The sequence below is a fragment of the Podarcis gaigeae genome (assembly GCF_964106915.1).
Source record: "Podarcis gaigeae genome assembly, chromosome: 10".
Lineage (NCBI taxonomy): Eukaryota > Metazoa > Chordata > Lepidosauria > Squamata > Lacertidae > Podarcis > Podarcis gaigeae.
The window spans coordinates 18,566,680-18,587,164 of NC_139686.1; the positions used below are offsets into that span (position 1 = coordinate 18,566,680).

The window sequence follows — 20,485 nt, forward strand, 5'->3', positions numbered from 1 at the left end:
GATAGTATAGTGCATTCTCTCTATAGGACTATTCTCAGGGACCATGGAGTTCAAAACATAATGAGATACAGAGATTTTTATCATGAAGTGTAGTATAACGTAACTGTGAGCCACAGTTCTCAAGAGTTTAGTATTTGAGAGCTGCTTGGAACAGAAATCTTTTTTTTTTTTTTTTTTTTTTTTTTTTTGGGGGGGGGGACTAGGTGGAGTACAAAAACAAATGATCTGGATTAAATATGTACACATTACTAACAGCTAAAGAAAAATGTGTTGGAGAGAAATCTGTCCAGGTTGATGAAAGGAGGTCTTATTTACAGGCACTTTATTTAAAAATCACATCTCCATATTTACCATTAACGCTACATAGTTTCATATTCGCAGCGCAGCTGCCCTAAACTATAATAATAGCTGGTTAAATTGTCACTGGCCTGATTTGTACAACAAGGCAAGCCAAAATATGTTTTTACCAGGACCTCACAATCATGCTGCCCCCTGTAGAAGAGCTTGTAGGTTAACTCAGCATGGCAAGGCAACTGAGCCAAGGTTTGCTTGGCATGTCATCCAAACCTGAGCTTGTGGCAAAAATCTCTGCTCCTTAACTACAAGCTGTAGCCAAGAACAAACCTGGGATACAGCTCACAGTTAAGGAGCAGAGACTGTAACCACAAGCCCACATTCAGACAACATACCAAGTCAACCCATGGCTTAGCTGCCATGTCGCACAAAACTAAAAGAACCAGGGACGAACAAAGAAGTCTCAGTCTCCTTCTCAGAAGCCCACACATTCACACTAAGCCATCGTTTGGCATAGTGTTATGTGTAAACAGGGCCACTGTTGTGTACAATTGTATTTTATTTTATTTTAATTACAAAACACCAACCATTTCATAATGTCCCAATCTCAACAGCATGGAACTCTAATGATTAATTTTTTTTGTAGGAGAAATGCAACAGCAAGTAGCTTCAAAAGACAAGTGTTAAACTGGGAAAACCACATATCAGCATTCACTTCTCAAATTAAGCAATGTGTGGACTTCCGGAGGCGGCGCGAACGGTAATGGCTGCCCTTTCCTAACCGGGAGAGGGAAGCTACGCTGGAAAAGGGTCGTCCGCTACGGCGAAGCGGAGACCCATTCTGGAAAACCGCAGGCAGCGGAAGCCTGCGGTCTCGGGACCCGGCGGGCGCCAGGAGCTACCCCCGAAACGCTGAGGGAACCCCGTAAGGGGCTCCGGATCGCAGAGGGGGTAGCGGCGCTGTGGGTCTATGCGCATTCAGCGGAGCGAAGCCGCACTGCCGTTGCCGGTGAGCGCCGACCTTTCTTCCTTCAACACAAGATTCTAAAACGCAACAACCCGTGAGTAATTGAGGACTTTACTAAATTTCGGGACTAAAAATATTGAAAATAAGCTGAAAGCGGAGAGACGAGGAAAAGGAAGTCCGTCCTCCGCAGCCATTGACTTTTAAAGCAAAGAGCAGGAGGAGTGGAGGCATAGAGAGAACTTTTGACAGCTCAGATTGAGCACCCGCAGAAATTACTTTTAATCCCTTTAAAGACTGTAAGCAATTGATTTTTGGACTTTTATTAGGACTTATATACTCTCTTCTTTGTGGATTACAATTCTATTTAAGAAGCCCAGGTGTCAGAACTGCCTGAGCAGTAGAACTGTCAGACTGCAAATTTGGATACATTCCATTTAAACTTTGAGACAGTCTGAGGGAGTTCAGAATGGTTACGTTCTTGCATTATGGAACTCCAGTAAGCACAACTTGAAATATTGTGGCAAACCTAAAACCAACTCTGCTAAAACTACTTTTGTGAAGATCCCTAAGTATTGGTTCAGATTTTGTATGTGGAATGGACTCTTCTTCCTAGGACATTTTATGCTCCCCCTAGAGGATTGAGGATTTATAACAAAAACATTGTTTTACTTTCTATTTCCCGGCCCTCTGTTTGATTGCTACCACCTGGGCCGTAGCTTTCCCATGGGAACAACTCAGCTTGACCTTGACTGCTAGATAACTTTGGAATGAGTGGCGCAAAAAGAAAGGGATTAAGAACCAGACAAACAACTCTGACAACCGTAACTGCAGCCTCACAAGCACGCAGATCATCTGTGCCCACTTTGCCCTCGGAGGAAAAAGCTACCTCCCTGTCACAGGCAGGGGAGGAAGAAACTGAGGATTTACAACTAGAAGAGATGGCCTCAGGAGGATCTGGTTCTGTATTAGAGAGAATTCTTGAGAAATTGGAGTCTTTGGACAGGAAAGTTGACCAACAAACTGCAAAAATTGACCTTAATACAGAAACTTTAAACAAATTATCTGGGCAAGTTGCACAGAATGCACAAGCAATCGGACAACTGAAGGAGGCTGCAGGTGAAAATCAGAAACTGGCCGAAGAGACCAGCCAAAGAGTGGGAGAGTTGGAAAAAGAAGTAAGGCCGCTCAGTAAGCAGGTTGGGGAACACCAGACCTACCTCTCCATGTTGGAACTTCGGAACAGGGAGATTAATTTAAGGATAAGATCGATACCAGAAGTGGAAGAAGGTAATTTAGCTGAGTTTCTGACCAAAGAATTCTCCAAGTTCTGGGGTCTAGAGGAGGAAGACTTTAAAATTGTGTCAGCCTTCAGACTTGGAAGACTCACAAAGAGAGAAAAGCCCAGAGACTGTTTGATTACGTTGAGATCAAAGGAGGAAAGGGACAAGATTTTGGGCCTGCACTACGGAAGCTCCCTGAACATTTCGGACAAAAGAATTGAGATTTTTAAGGACATTCCTAAACAGCTGTTGGATCTTAGATCTGAATATTTGGACTTAGTAAAACTGCTGAGAAGCAACTCAATCATCTTTAGGTGGGACTTTCCCCAAGGATTATCTTTTACCTTTAGAGGGAAGAAGATTAAAATTAGAACTTTGGAAGATAGGGATAAGTTTTTGACTGCCTACGGAGAGGACCTTCATAAAGGACTTGAACTACCCTCAGGGCCTGAACCACCACAGGTGCCTGTACCTCAGAACCCTGAAGATTCACAGAACAAAATACCATCCCAAGGAAACTAAACAGATCCATCCAGGATGTCTCTGCAACTTTTAAGTTGGAATATAAATGGCTGCAACAGCCCGGAAAAAAGGAAGAAAATCTTTCACATATTAAAAAAGGAGCAACTAGACATTACTTGTTTACAAGAAACACATGTGACTAGGCTCCACAGAAAAATATTGGTAAATAAAAGGTTAGGCCAAGAATTTATATCTTCGGACTCAGTTAAGAAGAGAGGAGTGGTGATATATGCAAAGGAGAGCCTCTCACCAAAATTTCTATTTAAAGATGAACATGGAAGAATTTTGGCAATTGAAATACAGCACCAAGGAGAGAAAATTTTGATATTAGGAATTTACGCTCCAAATGAAGGGAAATCAGAATTCTACAAGAAGTTGCATGAGATTATGCTGGATTATCTGGACTATGATAACATCATCATGATGGGAGATATGAATGGGATCGTTTCAACGAACATGGATAGGTCACAAAGCCAAAAGGTTACTAAAGATGGCAGACTACCAAAGACCTTTTTTGAAATGACAGACAACATGGACTGGATTGATATATGGAGGACGAAGAACCCCTTGGGGAAAGAAGGAACATTTTTCTCTGAAGCCCAACTGACTTGGACAAGAATTGACCAAATATGGATTTCTAGAGGTCTGGCTCCTAAGGTGAAGAAAGTGGAAATCTGCCCAAAGACCTGCTCCGATCATAACGCGTTGAAAATGGACATGACATTATTACCAACCGGCTCCTTTAGATGGAAGATGAATGACAACTTGTTTAGAGATCAGGAGATTATCAAGAAGGCCAAAAAAACAATAAAGGACTATTTTGAGATAAATTTGAACACTGCTGTGGAAAAAAGAACAATCTGGGACGCAAGCAAAGCTGTGATGAGAGGGTTCTTGATACAACAGAACGCCATAAAGAAAAGACTACAAAATGAGAAAAAGGATAAGATTTTGGGGAAAATTAAAGAGTTAGAGAAGAAACTAAGAGTAAACCCGAAGTCACAGCCGATCTTGAGAGAAATTAAACTTCATCAGGCACAATATTCCAAACTGATAAATCAGGAAATAGAATGGAAGATTAAATCAATGAAACAAAAAACATTTGAATCGGCTAATAAATGTGGGAAACTGCTGGCTTGGCAGTTGAAGAAGAGACAAAAGCTGAACATAGTAACAAATTTGGAAATAGAAGGAAGGAATATTCAGAACCCGGTGGAAATTAGAAAATGTTTCCAGAAATATTTTAAGAAATTATACACTCAAGGGCCACAAAAGGAGGAAGAGATTGCAAAATTTTTGGAGAAAAATGGACTTAAAAAACTATCACAAGAAAATAGATCACTCCTGAATAGTAAAATAACACGATTAGAGATAGAACAGGCCATTCAGAATATGAAGTTGGGCAAGTCTCCAGGGCCAGATGGCTTGACCTCCAAGTACTATAAGATATTAAGTGACTATTTGATTCAACCACTGATGGAGGTCAGCAATGAAATTATGGAGGGAAAGAAGGCGCCTGAATCGTGGAAGGAAGCTTTCATCACATTGATACCAAAATCAGAAACTGAAAAGACACAACTTAAGAACTACCGTCCCATTTCCCTTTTAAATGTGGATTACAAAATATTTGCTGACGTTTTGGCAGGAAGACTCAAAAGAGTTTTAAATGAGACAATTCATAAAGACCAGGCAGGCTTTCTCCCAGGAAGACATTTGTTTGCTAATACAAGGAATATTATTGACATTTTGGAACTTTTGCAAACAAATATTAACACTAAAGCAGTTCTAATTTTTATAGACGCGGAGAAGGCCTTCGATAACATTTCTTGGAAATTTATGAAGGGGAATTTAAAAGAAATGGGAGTGGGGCGGGGTTTTGAAAATGGGATTGACGCGATTTACTCAGAACAAAAGGCAAAACTGATAGTCAACAATGTGGTTACAGAAGAGTTTAAGATTGAAAAAGGGACACGACAAGGCTGCCCGATTTCCCCCTTGCTGTTTATTTCTGTCCTGGAGGTGCTCTTGAACTTGATTAGAGGGGACCGGTTGGTGCAAGGGATTCAGATCGGAGCGAAACAATATAAACTTAAAGCTTTTGCAGATGACCTTGTTTTGACATTGCAAGAGCCAGAATCTAGTACAAAAAGAGTGTTACAATTGATTCAGGACTTTGGTCGGGTAGCGGGCTTTAAACTAAACAAACAGAAAACTAAGGTGTTGGGAAAAAACTTGACAGATGCAGAGTCAGAACGGTTTCAGAGAGAAACAGAACTAACTGTGGTTAAAAAAGTAAAGTACCTAGGGGTAAACATAACAGCAAAAAATCTGAGTCTATTTAAGGACAATTATGAAAAATGTTGGTCTGAAATTAAGAGAGACTTGGACAGTTGGTCAAAATTGAAGCTTTCTTTGTTAGGCCGAATTGCTGCTATTAAGATGAATGTATTGCCTAAGATGCTGTTTTTGTTTCAAACATTGCAAATTGTGGATAAGACGGAGTGCTTCAGGAAGTGGCAGAGAGATATTTCTAAATTTGTCTGGCAGGGCAAAAAGCCCAGAATTAAGTTTAAGATATTAACTGATGCGAAAGAAAGAGGGGGCTTTGCCCTGCCAGACTTAAGGTTGTACTACGAAGCCGCAGCTTTCTGCTGGCTAAAAGACTGGCTACTTCTAGAGGACACTGATGTGTTAGATTTAGAAGGTTTTAACAATGCATTTGGTTGGCATGCATACTTATGGTATGACAAAGTTAAGATCAATAAGGCCTTTAAGAACCATATTGTCAGGAAAGCAGTGTTTAATGTCTGGACAAAATACAAAGACCTATTGGAAAATAAAACTCCAAGATGGCTATCACCTCTGGAGGCTAAGGCCCGAAAAAGACCCAATATGGAGGCCAAATGGCCGAAATATTGGGAAATAATAGAGAAAGAGGGCAATAATTGGAAATTGCAGAGTTTGGAAAAAATGAAAGACAAAGTGCGAGACTGGTTACATTACGCTCAGATTCAAGAAATTTTTAAAAAGGATAAAAAGTTAGGATTCCAGGTGGAGAAATCGAAGTTGGAAACAGAATTGTTAGAACCTAAGACTAAAGTACTCTCAAGAATGTATAACTTGCTGTTGAAATGGAATACACAAGATGAAATGGTTAAGTCGGCCATGATAAAGTGGGCACAGGATATTGGGCATAATATTATGTTTGAGGATTGGGGAAGGTTGTGGACCACGGGGATGAACTTCACGGCATGTAATGCTCTGAAGGAAAATGTAATGAAAATGATATATAGGTGGTACATGACCCCAGTTAAACTAGCCAAAATATGCCATGTGCCAGACAATAAATGTTGGAAATGTAAGGAAAATGAAGGAACATTCTTTCACCTCTGGTGGACTTGTCCCAGGGTGAAGGCCTTCTGGGAAATGATATATAATGAGCTGAAAAAGGTATTTAAGTATACCTTCCTTAAGAAACCAGAGGCCTTCCTCCTGGGCATTGTCGGCCAGATGGTGCCAAAGAAGGACCGAACATTCTTTTTGTACGCAACAGCAGCAGCAAGGATACTTATCGCCAAGAAGTGGAAAACTCAAGATCTACCCACTCTGGAAGAATGGCAGATGCAGCTGATGGACTATATGCAACTGGCTGAGATGACTGGCAGAATTCGAGACCTGGGAGAAGAGAGGGTTGAAGAAGATTGGAGGAAATTTAAGACTTATTTACAAAAATATTGTGATTTGGTGGAAAGTTAAGTAGGATGTTTGATCATAAATAATTGGCCACCACAAAATCGGATCGGAATGGGATGTAAAGTGAGATTAAGAGAAATTAATTTACAGAGGATTATATTTAAATAAGTGGTTATAAAATTTGCAAATTAGATGATAAATTGCATGGAAAAAATCTATGATGATGAAAATGGCAGCGGGAGATGTGAGGAAGTCCAAAGAAGTTATGAAACTCTGTTGAGATAAAAGAAAGGTTGTTTATCTTTGTACTTTATTTTGTAAAAACCCCTAATAAAAATTTATTAAAAAAAAAATCAAATTAAGCAATGTGTGAACAAAGTTGGGGTTTTCAATACAGTATTTCATAGTTCTTTAAAACTGAGATATAATGTATCAGAAGTGCAAGTTTCTATGTTTTGAAATGGTAATCCTCTTAGTATCTGAATATGCAAAGTATAAAGATACAGAGACTGGCAACTGTGCAAACCATCCATTTGCTAAGACTTATACCTTATTGATCAAGTCTTCATTTGTGAAATATTAAAATTATTTCTAGACAGCAAAAAAAATATAAATGCTTAGAATCATAGAGTTGGAAATGACCGCCATGGTCATCTAGCCCAATCCCTGCAATGCAGGAATCATTTTTCCAACATGGGGTTCAAATACACAACCATGAGAGTCAGAGCCTCATGTTCTACCGACTGAGCTATCTAGCAGCTAGAGGCTTGAAATGTAAAAACAAAGAGAACAGAAGTAACTCCAAGAAAAGAAGTGATTTGAAATGCAGGGAAAAGTGCAGAGAGCAAGTGGACAATATATTTCCTGACTTTTACAGGTTAACTTGCATGAACAAGAAAAGCTTTGATGTAATCAAATGTGGTTGTGGTTACTGGAGTACTGTGGGCACTTGTGGCTACTCAGATCTATTTCAAAAGGTATGCAGTACTTCCCATTCCTACAGTGTAATTCAGAATCTCTTCAAATCAACATACAAAAAATGACCTACACAAGTTGATGTGAATTTAAGGGGCAGTACCTTTCCAGCCAATGAAAAATCATACTTGTGGTACAGTGGGGAAGGCTTAATGAGTAGCCACCCATTTATCATGCTTACTTTCTTTACTCTCTGATTGCTGGTCAGCAATCCCACTGGATGTTGCTTCCCACTGGAGCAATCAGGCAGGGGCAAGAATCTGTAGCCTTGCCAGGTGAAGGGACCGCTCGTCTCCCCCACCAAGCAAGAAAAACATGCAATCTCTTTACCCCCAGTCTAAATGAAAACGCAGAAACTGCACCTTTTGCACAGAGGGGAACAATAATTTACAAGGAACATATGAAGAAACCAGCCATAACAACTAAGAGACAGGTAGAAACTAACCCAGGAGGTCCTATGTACAGGGTTGGAGGAAGCGGTAAACTAAAAGTAATTACAAGTTAAGCATTGGCCCCAGAATGAAGGGTGGGTGTAAGTAACTGCATCAAGAACAATTACAACCTCACCCATTATTCTAGTCCCACTACCAATTTTAGTTTGAAACAAAATTGATTCATTTATTCCCTACCCATACAGCATTTTTATCTCCTTGCTCAAGGTTGATTAAAAGAAGCCAAACATATATTCTTCCCACCCACTGTCAAGGGTGTTTCCCAGCCAAAGGAATGCACATGACTATTCATTGTCAAAGATAACACTTAGAATCGCTTCTCTAGCTCTGGTTATCTACACACACCAAACTAATGGCTAGGCAGTTATTCCCAGGTCCAGGCTCTATGGAGCGGTTGCAGCAACAGGAGACCACTCCCCCTTCACCAATTTATATACTTTCCCCTGATGGGCTATGTGCATGCAGCCAGAGACTGCACCTGCGTGGAAACTTCCTCTGCTCATCACTTTTCAATTACCTTCTGGTTCTGGGAGACAGTGGTGCAGGAAAGGATGGGAGAGCACCTGACCCTTCATTTGCCTGACTTGTCTCTTCCTCCTCTTCTCTCTACCAACAACAGCCAAGGGGACATTTTTCCACCTTCGCCGCATCAAGCAGTTGGTCCCTTACCTTTCCCGCCCCAACCTGGCCACAGTGATCCATGCGATGGTCACCTCCAGGCTTGACTACTGTAATTCGCTCTACGCGTGGCTGCCCTTGAAGCTGTCCCAGAAACTCCAACGGGTGCAGAATGCTGCAGCGAGGCTCCTCACGGGGTCTCTGCCATGGGAGCATATTCACCCAGTGCTTTTCCAGCTGCATTGGCTCCCGGTGGAGTACAGGGTCAGATTTAAGGTGCTGGTTTTGACTTTTAAAGCCCTTCACGGCCTAGAACCCTCGTACCTACGGAACCGCCTCTCCTGGTATGCCCCACAGAGGACCTTAAGGTCCATATATAGCAACACCCTAGAGGTCCCGGGCCCTAAGGAAGTTAGATTAGCCTCAACCAGAGCCAGGGCCTTCTCAACACTGGCTCCGGCCTGGTGGAATGCTCTGTCTTTTGAGACCAGGGCCCTGCGGGATCTGATCTCTTTCCGCAGGGCCTGTAAGACTGAGTTGTTCCACCTGGCCTTTGGCTCAGAATCAGTTTGATTCCCTCCCCCTCTTTCTTTTCCTTTCTCCTCCTATCAAGTGATTGCTCCATAATTGTTTTAATGTTGTATCTTAATCTTTTAAATTGTATTTTAATCAACTTGTTTTTATTATTGGTTGTTAGCCGCCCTGAGCCCGGTCTTGGCTGGGGTATAAATAAAAATTTATTATTATTATTATTACCCATCCTGTGTTCCACCCTCCAGCTCTGAGGCTGACCCTTCCTCTGACTATTGCTCCTGGCTGGTACAGGTCCCTACAAACCACTGCCCCCCTCTCCCAAGTTGGACTCCAGCTCCCCTTCCCTTGGTGCACACTCATCAGCGTTCTGCCAGTTCTTGACACCCATGCCAACCCTTCTACCCAAATTCAGAGAAGTGTTTTGTTATGGACTGCAACACTCCGGTAAACTGCACCTCTGATTACTCTAAACTTCCATACTACACAAGAATCAAGTTGAAACCCAGTAAGCGTATTTAATGTGTCGTTCTCACTGGTATAGGTTAGGAAGCTAACTCATCCATAGCTATTGCTCATTCAAATACATAACATTTTTAATACATTTTAGTGCAAAGGGCCAAGAAACAGAAAAACACACATTTATAACTTCTCACCAACACAACCGCATTCAGTTGCACCCTCAATGAGTACCAGCCCAGACTGAAATATTTAAATGTTTCTGAGATGTTTTTGGCTTAGGCTTTGGGAAGTGTTGAGACTTGGTTTTTAGTTTCAGCTATTTTCCAACAGTAACTAACTAGTTAACAACAGGTTTTCAATGAAGAGACATGGTTTTAGTGAATGCTCCAAAGCTCCAAGTTCAAAAACATTCCAGGATATACAACACAGCATGCATATATGTATACATTTTAATGAGAAGGTTTGGCAGAGAAGTTTGGCAGACAAATACATTGCTAGAGGACTGATTATAGGACATATCTCAAGTTGCTTTGGATTCCTGCATTAGGAGTTACTCTCCCCTTCCCCCTCACAAACCAGCTCTCAAAGCAGGCAAATTTATAGTGCGCTAGGGACGCGGGTGGCGCTGTGGGTAAAACCTCAGTGCCTAGGGCTTGCTGATCGCATGGTCGGCGGTTCGAATCCCCGCGGCGGGGTGAGCTCCCGTCTTTCGGTCCCAGCTCCTGCCCACCTAGCAGTTCAAAAGCACCCCTACGTGCAAGTAGATAAATAGGTACCGCTTTATAGCGGGAAGGTAAACGGCGTTCCGTGTGCTGCGCTGATGCTGGCTCGCCAGAGCAGCTTCGTCACGCTGGCCACGTGACCCGGAAGTGTCTTCGGACAGCGCTGGCTCCCAGCCTCTTAATTGAGATGGGCACACAACCCTAGAGTCGGACACGACTGGCCCGTATGGGCAGGGGTACCTTTACCTTATTTTGGTATTAAAAAAACTTTTCAAGAAAAGCAGACTCTTAGTGTCCTAGTGCCAGGCATCAGGTTGCTGAATATAATATTCATAATATAAAGTAATTCATGCTCCATCTCTAAGACCCCAAAACATTTTTTCCATGGTGCACAAACTGTTCTTTTCTATCTTAATTTCTCTCCCTCTCCCACCACCCCTAAAATAAAATAAAAGGCAATGTTGTTAACAGGAAAGCTGAATATAAATAATGGCTTGCAAAACCAAAATCACTGTTAACTCTGCCAATAAAAATGTTCCTTCTCTTCAGGGATGGCTAAACAACTAAAAGTGCCTCTAATGATCTGCTGGCAGCCCTTGCCAACACAGCTCTAAATAGATAACTGCTAAGTACTCACTTCCAAGTAAATCAGCGGAACTTGCTTATAAGTATTTAGGAATTAATGGGCAAATTTAAAATGGAAAATCCAATAGAACCTTACATTCTCTCCTTCCTTAGCTGCAGTATGGTGTTCGTCCCCATTCACAAAAACCCATCACTCCTCCTAATTAGAGTTTGTGCCTTAAATGCATTTACCTTGTCTCCACATCAATTTGATAATTTAATTCAAGTATCTTCCACTGTAATCTGGGGGGGGGGGACGGACTGGGTGTACATACGTGCCTGAGTGCCAATATAAATAGTAGAATCCATTTATAGGAATGCACTTGAATGCATGAGGTGTTATGTGATGGTGGTGGCTGGGGTGGGAGGAGGAAGCCAGTTTCTGTAAGATTCTCCTGTATTCCTAAACATTTCACATTTAGACTACACCATCCAGTCTTTTAAAGTGGAGAAAAGCAGCAATGACTCCTGTGATAAAGGAACACTTTCAAACAGAAATTAATATAAGACCTGGAAGACAGAGTAAAGGCCTGAAAGAAATATTACAACATACTTCATCTCCAGGACCTCCTCCAAATGTTTCCTCCTCTCAGCCCGCAAGTTGGTCAAGTGGGTTTCCTTCTCAGCCAGAGATTGTTGGGTAGAGGACAGCTTTGCTTTCATAGATTCCAGCTCTTGTTTTACTTTCTCCATAGCCATCATCAACTCTTCCACCTAAGGAGTTTGTGAATGATAAAAGAGGAAGCAGAATGTATGCAATTAAAAAATAATAATCTTTGCAATGCACCAGAGCTACTTAATAATTGGGGAGGGGGTCTCTCAAGTGATCCATTCAGCCTTGCATTTACTATTTCCCCGAATTTGAGTTCTACTCCATGTTTTAATGTAAAATTAATGTTGTTAGTACAAAGTAGAGACACGCACATCCTATGACTCAAGCCCCACTGGTAGTGAATCTGTGTGTTCTGTCTTTATGCTTATATGAGAATTTACTCATTTTGTTGTTGTTGTTTAGTTGTACATAACAAAAAATATAACTATAGACCAAGAATTCTTAATTTCAACATTATCACAATATTGCAATAAACATCACAAGACAGCATACATCAAGTAACTTTTCAGTATGTATTACAAGAACTTGAACAGAACCCTTTTCCTCATGATTTGTCTAAGTCACATGAATAGCTGAAGTACCGTAGAAGTTATTATGTACCATTTGATAAACCAGTTTCTGCCTTCAAAGCTAGAGCTCTGTTACTAACACCCTGCTTACCTGTACTAAAAGCAGCATTACTTTGGGGCAGCACAAAAACAAACTTCTTCCCAAAGCCCAATATTAATAGTATTATTTAATTATAGATATAGAAGATATTGATAAATTCCTTTACATGATGTGTTGCCTTAATCTCTTTGTCCCCCCCAAAAAATGACATTTTGCAAGTTGAGAAAAAAAATCTTAAAAGAAAAACAGAACAGCTTTTTTGGGGGGTGGATGGAGGGGAGGTGTCCATAAATTACTGAGAATTCTTTCCAAGTAGAACACCAAGCTGAATCTCGTTTGGAGACAGAAAGTACAAACTGGAGCTGGGGATTAAATATGTACTTTAATTGCCCAAGTTGCATAGCACAGCGAAGAAGTACATTATGTGAAGTGCCCAGCACATCCAGATGGTTTCCTTAAAACCACAAGCTAATAAACCTTTACAGAGATACAAAAAATGAAAAAAGAAAAAGGATTATAGTTTCACTGAAGCTCCAGTATTTCTAAGGAAGTGTTTGGATGCTTTAGATGCTGTCAAATATTACAGCCAATATGTTTTTTTTTTCAACTGCTTCTGTCCTAAGATACAGAACACCCAGTTTCCACATCACTATTGAAGAACAAGTAAGCCAAGAACAAACCTTGGTAACAGCTCACAGTTGGTTTGAAGAGAAACAAACCATAAGACTAGGTTTGGACATTACTACTTGCCAGATTTTGGTTTATTTCCTGGCAGTGTTGCAGCAGCAAGGGCAAAGGAAGAGAGGAGCAAGAATTTTCAGTAGTGTAAACTAGTACATTTCGTATTCACATTTAACTATAGTTTTTAACTAATGTGATGTGTAAACCAAGACAAAGAAACCAATGCCTGTGTTACCCCAGGACTCTCCAGCTCCTTCCTGTCAACGCTTGTAGGATCATATAGTAACTTGGTACCTTGGGGCAATAGCAGGGACAGGCTAGAGCAGGATGGTCCAACACCCTTTAGGCCTTTTTTAGCAGTCCTTGGCAACATTTGATGCCCCACCTCCTTTCAGCCATTGTGCTGCCTTGAAGCCTAATTAGAGCTTTCCCAGCTTTGGGAAGGAGGCGAGAGCACTCTAGTGCCTCCTTCCAAAAGCTCAGTGCCTCACTTATCGGCTTTGGGAAAGCAGCAAGAGGGTTGTGTGTGTGTCTGTATGAAAGTATGGCCTTGCACTCCCCACCCTGCATGTGGCAAGGCAGTGTGTGGCCCATGGGTTCTGTGTTGAAGGACTCTTGCGGCCCACTTGGTATGAAAAGGTGGGCTACCCTGGGCTAGAGTATTAGGAGTAATTCAGAGCAGAACTTCAGTCAATTTTAAAAGGTATATTTAAGTTTCTTATTAGACATTTTGAACAATACAATTAAAGTGGCATTCAAATGAAAGAAGGGGGAGGGAAATTGGTTAAGGTGTTTTGACCATATAAGTTCAAAATGCAAATATACTGGACTGTCAACTACAATGTGTGTGTGTGTGTGTGTATGTGTACGTACACACATCAGACAAGCAGTTTTAATCAGAAAAGATAATCTGCAGGGGTTGGTTTTTTAAAAAAGAAAAGAAAAGAAAATCACCTTCCATAAGCACATATATTTCTAGCTAATTGATGCTCTATTACCAATATTAAAGTATAAGCAAGTGAGTGGCCTAATCCCAATACAATATCTCCCACTTCCTTGACTGGATTGTGTAAGAGAAATAACAGCAGCTCAAGCATCAGCAATGGTTGAAAAGACACCAGAAGGCAAATATTTGTAACACTAGACCAAAGAATTTTGATTTTATGGATCACTGCATGGCAGTCTAGAGCCAATCAGAAGCTGAAATACTTTTTGTATTTTCCCCAGAGTACAGGGCGTTGGGAGTATTAACATAAAGAAAAATAGGAAACAATATAGAGAGAGGAGGACCGGCATTCAGCAGCAAAATAGTGGCATGCAGAAAGCAATAAAGTAAAATGTACAAAAGGTATAAAAAGAAAATGTTAAAACAAGCATACTTCCTGGTCATGGTGCTTAGTAAAGAAGTGCCTTACTTCAGTAATACAGAATGTATCACCAAGACATACATGATATGAGAGCTTTTACCTCAGGTTTCACCCTTTCTAACGTACATGAAGTACAGTATGACCAGTTTGGGTCTTTTACCATCAAAATATATGTGGTCCAGGGTCCAGGACCCATCACAGAACATTCACTCTGCTGGAAGTAATGTACAAGGAACCAACAAGTGATTTAGGCAGACCTAAGGTTTAATGGGCCATCACTTGGCAAAGAGAAGGTCCTTCGTAAGGAAATATTCACTGAGAAATTCACATTTCATTAACACAGGATGGAAAGATCAAAGTGATTATTTGGTTGATAGAGAAATTATGTCTGCCTACACATGGAATAAAATAAAGAATATCTAATAAAGAATATCTAAACAGGGCAAATAAGGCAATTTCCTTCATAATTTTTATTTAAGGAGAAATAGGTCATTTTTAAAAACAGACTCTCTCATGCACAGAGAAGTATGTTATCAATGCAAACTTCAGAGTGGGATAATATGACAATATGAATGCCCTTGCTCCAATGTGAACCATAAAGGAGCTAAATTCCTTTTCTGAATAAAAAGAGGAAACCATTCTTCAACTCTGCCTAAGTTGCCAGACCTGAAGAGGAGAACTAGCAGCTGTAGCTTGTTAAGAGTGCTAGAAAAATGAAGGAAGCCATGCAAATAACAAACAGAGCCTTGCTGGCATGGGAGAAGTGTTCCTGAGAAGGAAAAGGAGTTGTTCTGTGGTCTTCTAATCCATGAGATATTTGAACCAGGCCATGGGAAAACGAGGAACTAAACAACTGAATGTCTGGCTTTTGCAAGGCCTACATATTGGCACCAAACATTGTAACCAGTAGGAGAACTGTTTTCAATCCCTTCCGGCATCTGGACCACTAGTTTGATGAAGCTGCCCTGTGGCTAAAGCAGCAGCTTATTTTACTCTTTAACAGTGAAATGTTTACTTAAGTTATAATCACTTCTCTGTGTGAAGATGGCAGCTCAACATCTAGTAAGTAGATTGCCTGACTTGTGGGCGAGTTTAACTGGTGAACTGAAAGCCCACTGGAAAGCTTCAAAATATTTCCCACTATTAACTTGCATTAGCTCCTGGGTACAAACTTCAGAAATGCTTGGTAAAAATGCACTGGAAAAATAGAAATGTGTCAAGCCATAGTACTGTATTCCAAAAATGAATCCCTGCTTTAAAAAAGCAAGCTGATTCCAGGTATTGAACCCCGTTTTCTAGTATGTTTTGGCTCATTTTGCTAATTTCCAATAAGGAAGTAACTCAGCTTAAACAGCTTCCAAAGAAGAGAAAGTAAGCCCCTTCTGTTTATTCAGAATTCTTGAATGGGAGGGGTCTCCCCATTTTCTCCACTAGCATTCAGAACAGTCACTGGATGCAGGAGAGGCTTTAGGAACTGCCTTGCTCCATGCTTTTAGGGAAGGGGACATTGCTCTTTGGTAGAGCACATATTTCACCAGCAGAACATCCCAGGTTCATTCCTTGGCATTCCCAATTAAAAGGGACAGGTAGCAGGTGATGTCACAGTAGCCAATATTGGTTTAGATGGATGCATATTAAGACCTGGTTGGTAGAAGGCACTGACCTATGTTCCTGTGAAAGGACAAAGGAGCAAGAGCTGCCACCGCTATCCCATGCTCACTTTTCCAAATTGCTTGGCTTTTTGTTTATTCATTTTATTTATCACATTTATATCCCAACTTTCCTCCAAGGATCTAAAGATGGTATACAGTACATGTTTCTTTTCCTCCCCATTTTATCCTCACAAAAGGTCAAAAGGTAAATGACCCTTTGAGGTAGGTTAGCCTGAGAGACAACTGGCCCAAGGTTACCTAATGAGTTTCATGGGTGATTTGAACCCTGGTCACCCAAGCCCTATTCCAACACCTACATCACACAAAATCTTCATTTGCCTTGGAAACTGATCTGCCCCAACTTGGCAAAATCTTAGCTGATAATGGATAAAACCAAGAGTTAATATCAGAGCTGTAAACTTTTAAAGGCTATACAGGCTCTGGTGTTCAGCCCTGGAAAACTGTACCTGGCCTCATTTTCTCATCATAACCTTTGAAACTAACCCTACATATCGTCTTCCATTTACTATCTATGTGACAAGTTTGAGCTGCAAAGTAATATAAAGAGCCATTCTTAGCGATGGCTCCTCAACAATGGAAAGCTCTTGCCCTAAAGCTCAAGTTACAGCATTTGCCGTAACTGATGCAAGAGTAATTTCAGCTGCATTGTGATGGCTTGGGATAGGTATAATTTTAATATTGGAGCCACTTCAAGCTGCTGCATCGGAGCACAACATATCCTCCCAACAGTCACAATAACAGGGATGTCAAGATAGTAAGGCCATAGGGTTACACAGGGCTAGCTTGCAGAAAGATTATTTTTGGACAGAACAGTGGGGAATGTAAACAGAAATGAGACTTCTTCGTACCTTTAGCAATTTACAGTCTAAATGATTGGTCTTGTGCATTCTTTCATCTGATAGCTTCAACAGGCAACAAGAAGCAGAATGGTGGAAAACAGTAAATTGAAGAAAGAGGGGAAAGCATGCAATTAAAATCAGAAAGAGCAATTAAAGAGTTTAAGTAGTACCAACATGCAGAGAGCAATTCAAATCTAGGACTGGTAACACTTTTAATACATTAAAGGATTCATCAGACTCTAAACAAAAACAGAGGTGCACATCACAATTTTCACTTTTTGCTTCTCACACAATTTTCTGTTTCTCACACAACTTTTAAACACATGGAAAAATTAGAACCCTTACAGTGAAAATATGGGAATAGTGCATCCTTAAAAGCAAGCAAGCAAGCAAGCAAGCAAGCAAGCAAGCAAGCAAGCAAGCAAGCAAACCCCTCACTTGCAAACTTTTGATGCAATTACAACACAAAGAACATGATACAGCTATTACTGAACAGTGCTAGTAGCTGCATTAAGTCACAAGGCTAAACACAGGGAACCTATGATCCTCCAGATGTTGCCAGACTCCCAACTCTCCTCACCTCCCAGGCTTAAGCAGCATGGCCAACGGTTAGCAATAACGGGAATTGTAGTACATTGTCATCCAGGAGTACCACAGGTTCCATATCTCTACACTAAATATTGATTTAACTTAACTGTGATTTGTTTGCAGTCCAGACCCATGCCACCCAAACTACTAACTGAAACCATTACTTGAAGAAGGGGGTTTGAGAGTCCTGGCTTGCATTAGTCACTGTTTGTTGCTATATCTAATCCTAGTTCATTTTGGTATTCTGCTCCATATGATCTTCTTGCTACAGAGATACGAGACAAGAGCACTTAGAATCCAAAATTGGTCACAAGGATAGGAGATTCTTGCTGGTGCTTACCAGACCTGACCCTTCCCCTTCCTGGCAACAGGCCCCATTTCCTAATGCTGCGCAACAAACTTTCAAGAAGAAAAAAATGTAAAGGGGAAAACAGGTAATTATATGAATATTTATCGAGGAGAGATGAACCACAACTTTGCTCTTACAACCCACCCCTATTTTTAAAGGAAATTTCCCCAAAACAGCTTGAAAAGATGTACACATGGGAGGCATGGCCACAAAGGAAAGAAGATGGCTGCTTAAACGCTAAGCTTTGCTCCAAGGCCCAGAAAAATAGCTTAGAGCAAAAGCCCCTGCCATCTAAAAACAAACAAACAAACCCTCAAAGCTTTAAGAAAGGAGAGGGTAATACAAAAAGATCCAGAAAAGGTGACAACAAAAGACAACAAAAGACTTCACTCAATTCTTCATGTCCTGAGACAGAAGGCTCACTTCAACAATGCACTAATGCAGGCTACAGCCAAGATAGCACCACCCTCTTCCTTGCTGGAGAAAGAAAATGGTAACAATATCTTATGAGAATAATTTCCAGCACAAGTAAATTAACAATAGTAATAGTAATAGTAATCTCCCACTTATGCACCCCATTCAGCTCTCCCCCCCACCCCCGTCTTGCAAAGGAAGGAATTACATTTTTTCTATACTTCAGGCTATACTATGCACCATATTAAACTACACCAACACCTTTAATTCTGAAATAAGGACATCTCCCAAAGTGGAAATGTTCGTTCTCCAGCCAAAACCAAAGAAAGTTGTAATGTGAAGTGGGTGACAGCAGAGCCCAGATATCTTTAACTCTTACATTATGCTTTATAACCCTCCCCGCCCCCGATTTATATTATATGCAGAATGTTTAGAATATTTGTAAGCCTTTTACCAATTTCCCCCTGCCACGGTTGGCAGGATCAGAGGTCTTCCCAACCACCAGACCAAACATATCAGTTGGGAAAATGTGTTAGGTCAGAGATTTGTTCATTATATATTATAATTTACTAATTGTTAGGAGCCCCAAAGGGAAAACTTTAACATGCCTCAAATAAAAAGGTAAAGGGGCCCCTGACCGTTAGGTCCAGTCGCAGACGACTCTAGGGTTGGGGCGCTCATCTCGCTTTATTGGCCAAGGCAGCCAGTGTACAGCTTCCGGGTCATGTGGCCAGCATGACTAAGCCACTGCTGGTGAACCAGAGCAGCACACAGAAACTGTCAGGACTGCCGCTAGGTCCCAGCTCACAGAGGACCAATGCCCAGTGGATATTATATACAAAAGTCTTTATTGAAGTTTAGTTTCCATTTCCAAGCTCTGGGCGCGCAGGCCCACGTCTTAACGCTAGACCGGCTAAGTCCCCTCTGACTCACTGCTCCACCCACACCAGTTTAAGATTCTAGCCCGGCTCCACCTCTTGCGCTGCTCTTTCCTGCGTTGGGTCCTTCTGCCCTCTGGGGTTCCCTCCTTCCTGGACTCCTCTGACGCGGAGCCTCCTGAGTCTTGCCCCTCCCTCCGGCGGGCTTTAGGACCTGGCTCCCTTCCCGGGCTCCCCGCTGTGCCGCGCTCCTGTACATTTGAACTTGGCGCGCGCGCCCAGCCGGTGACTTTCCTTCTGACCGTTTCCCCGCTTCCTGATGTGGGTGTTGCCAAACCTGACTCCTCTCCTCCCTCTGGTGGTGAGGACACTGGTCCCGACTCCTGGGACTCCCCCTCCCCACTGCGCTCTGGTGGAGACGCTGGCCCTGATCTCCAGCTGCTGTTCAGGGACTCCCCGCTGGCCCCTCCCTCTTGAGGTTTCTCCCTTGGAATCTCCCTTGCTCTGGCCACCGGCGCTCCCTTCTGTGAGTCCTCCGATTCGCTAGAGAGGCTTGTGGAATAACTCTGGCCACTGTCACTGCCTGCGCCCCCCTCGTACTCCTCCTCCTCACTCTCCATTTGCTCCCCCTCCTGTGTCTCTCCTTCTGAACCCCTGACAGAAACGCTGTTTACCTTCCCGCTGGAGCGGTACCTATTTATCTACTTGCACTTTGACGTGCTTTCGAACTGCTAGGTTGGCTGGAGCAGGGACCGAGCAACGGGAGCTCACCCCGTTGCGGGAATTCAAACCGCCGACCTTCTGATCGGCAAGCCCTAGGCTCTGTGCTTTAACCCACAGCGCCACCCGCATTGTTGCATATATGCATTATAATAATAATTTGTGGGCATGGCATCATTAAAACCCACCTTTCATGAGTTTGGACCGAGAAAGGCAAAAATGAGAGTACCCACCATCTGTAGCTTTATTTACAGGCAAGGAACCTTGACTTGACCATGTAAACATGAACCCTGCTGTACAATACACTAATAAATGTATAGTTAAGAACAGTCTCGCCTATGTTCTATGTGAGAATTTCATTGCAGGTGATGGTGGTGGTGCAAGTGTGCTTGAAGAGCAACCATGAGATGATGTTACACCTGCTGTGCTAAAAAAACAATTCTGAAACATTTACTAAGCCTGTCTAGTGGATGAAATGCAATCTAGTACATATGGTGCAATAGAGACTAGAGAATCAATAGTGAGAGAAACACTCTAGTAAGCGCATAAAGAAAACCATTTACTGTCTGCTCTTGCTGTTACATTAAAGTATCTGCTCTATTGGTATGTCAATA

General features: G+C 41.7%; 1 protein-coding gene across 26 annotated transcripts in view; it reads right to left on the reverse strand.

Annotated features, from left to right (window-relative positions):
• ERC1 (ELKS/RAB6-interacting/CAST family member 1) overlaps positions 1–20,485 on the reverse strand; it is a 168,809-nt gene that overhangs the window by 63,220 nt on the left and 85,104 nt on the right. For 13 of the 26 annotated variants that reach the window (XM_083700024.1, XM_083700044.1, XM_083700040.1 and 10 more), the window contains 2 exons: positions 16,932–16,985; positions 11,694–11,854 (listed from right to left, as the gene is read on the reverse strand). In XM_083700024.1, coding sequence (XP_083556150.1) covers positions 11,694–11,854; positions 16,932–16,985 — 215 coding nt within the window. The remainder of the gene's footprint in view (positions 1–11,693; positions 11,855–16,931; positions 16,986–20,485) is intronic. The other 13 variants (XR_014555565.1, XR_014555566.1, XR_014555567.1 and 10 more) reach the window with 1 other exon arrangement.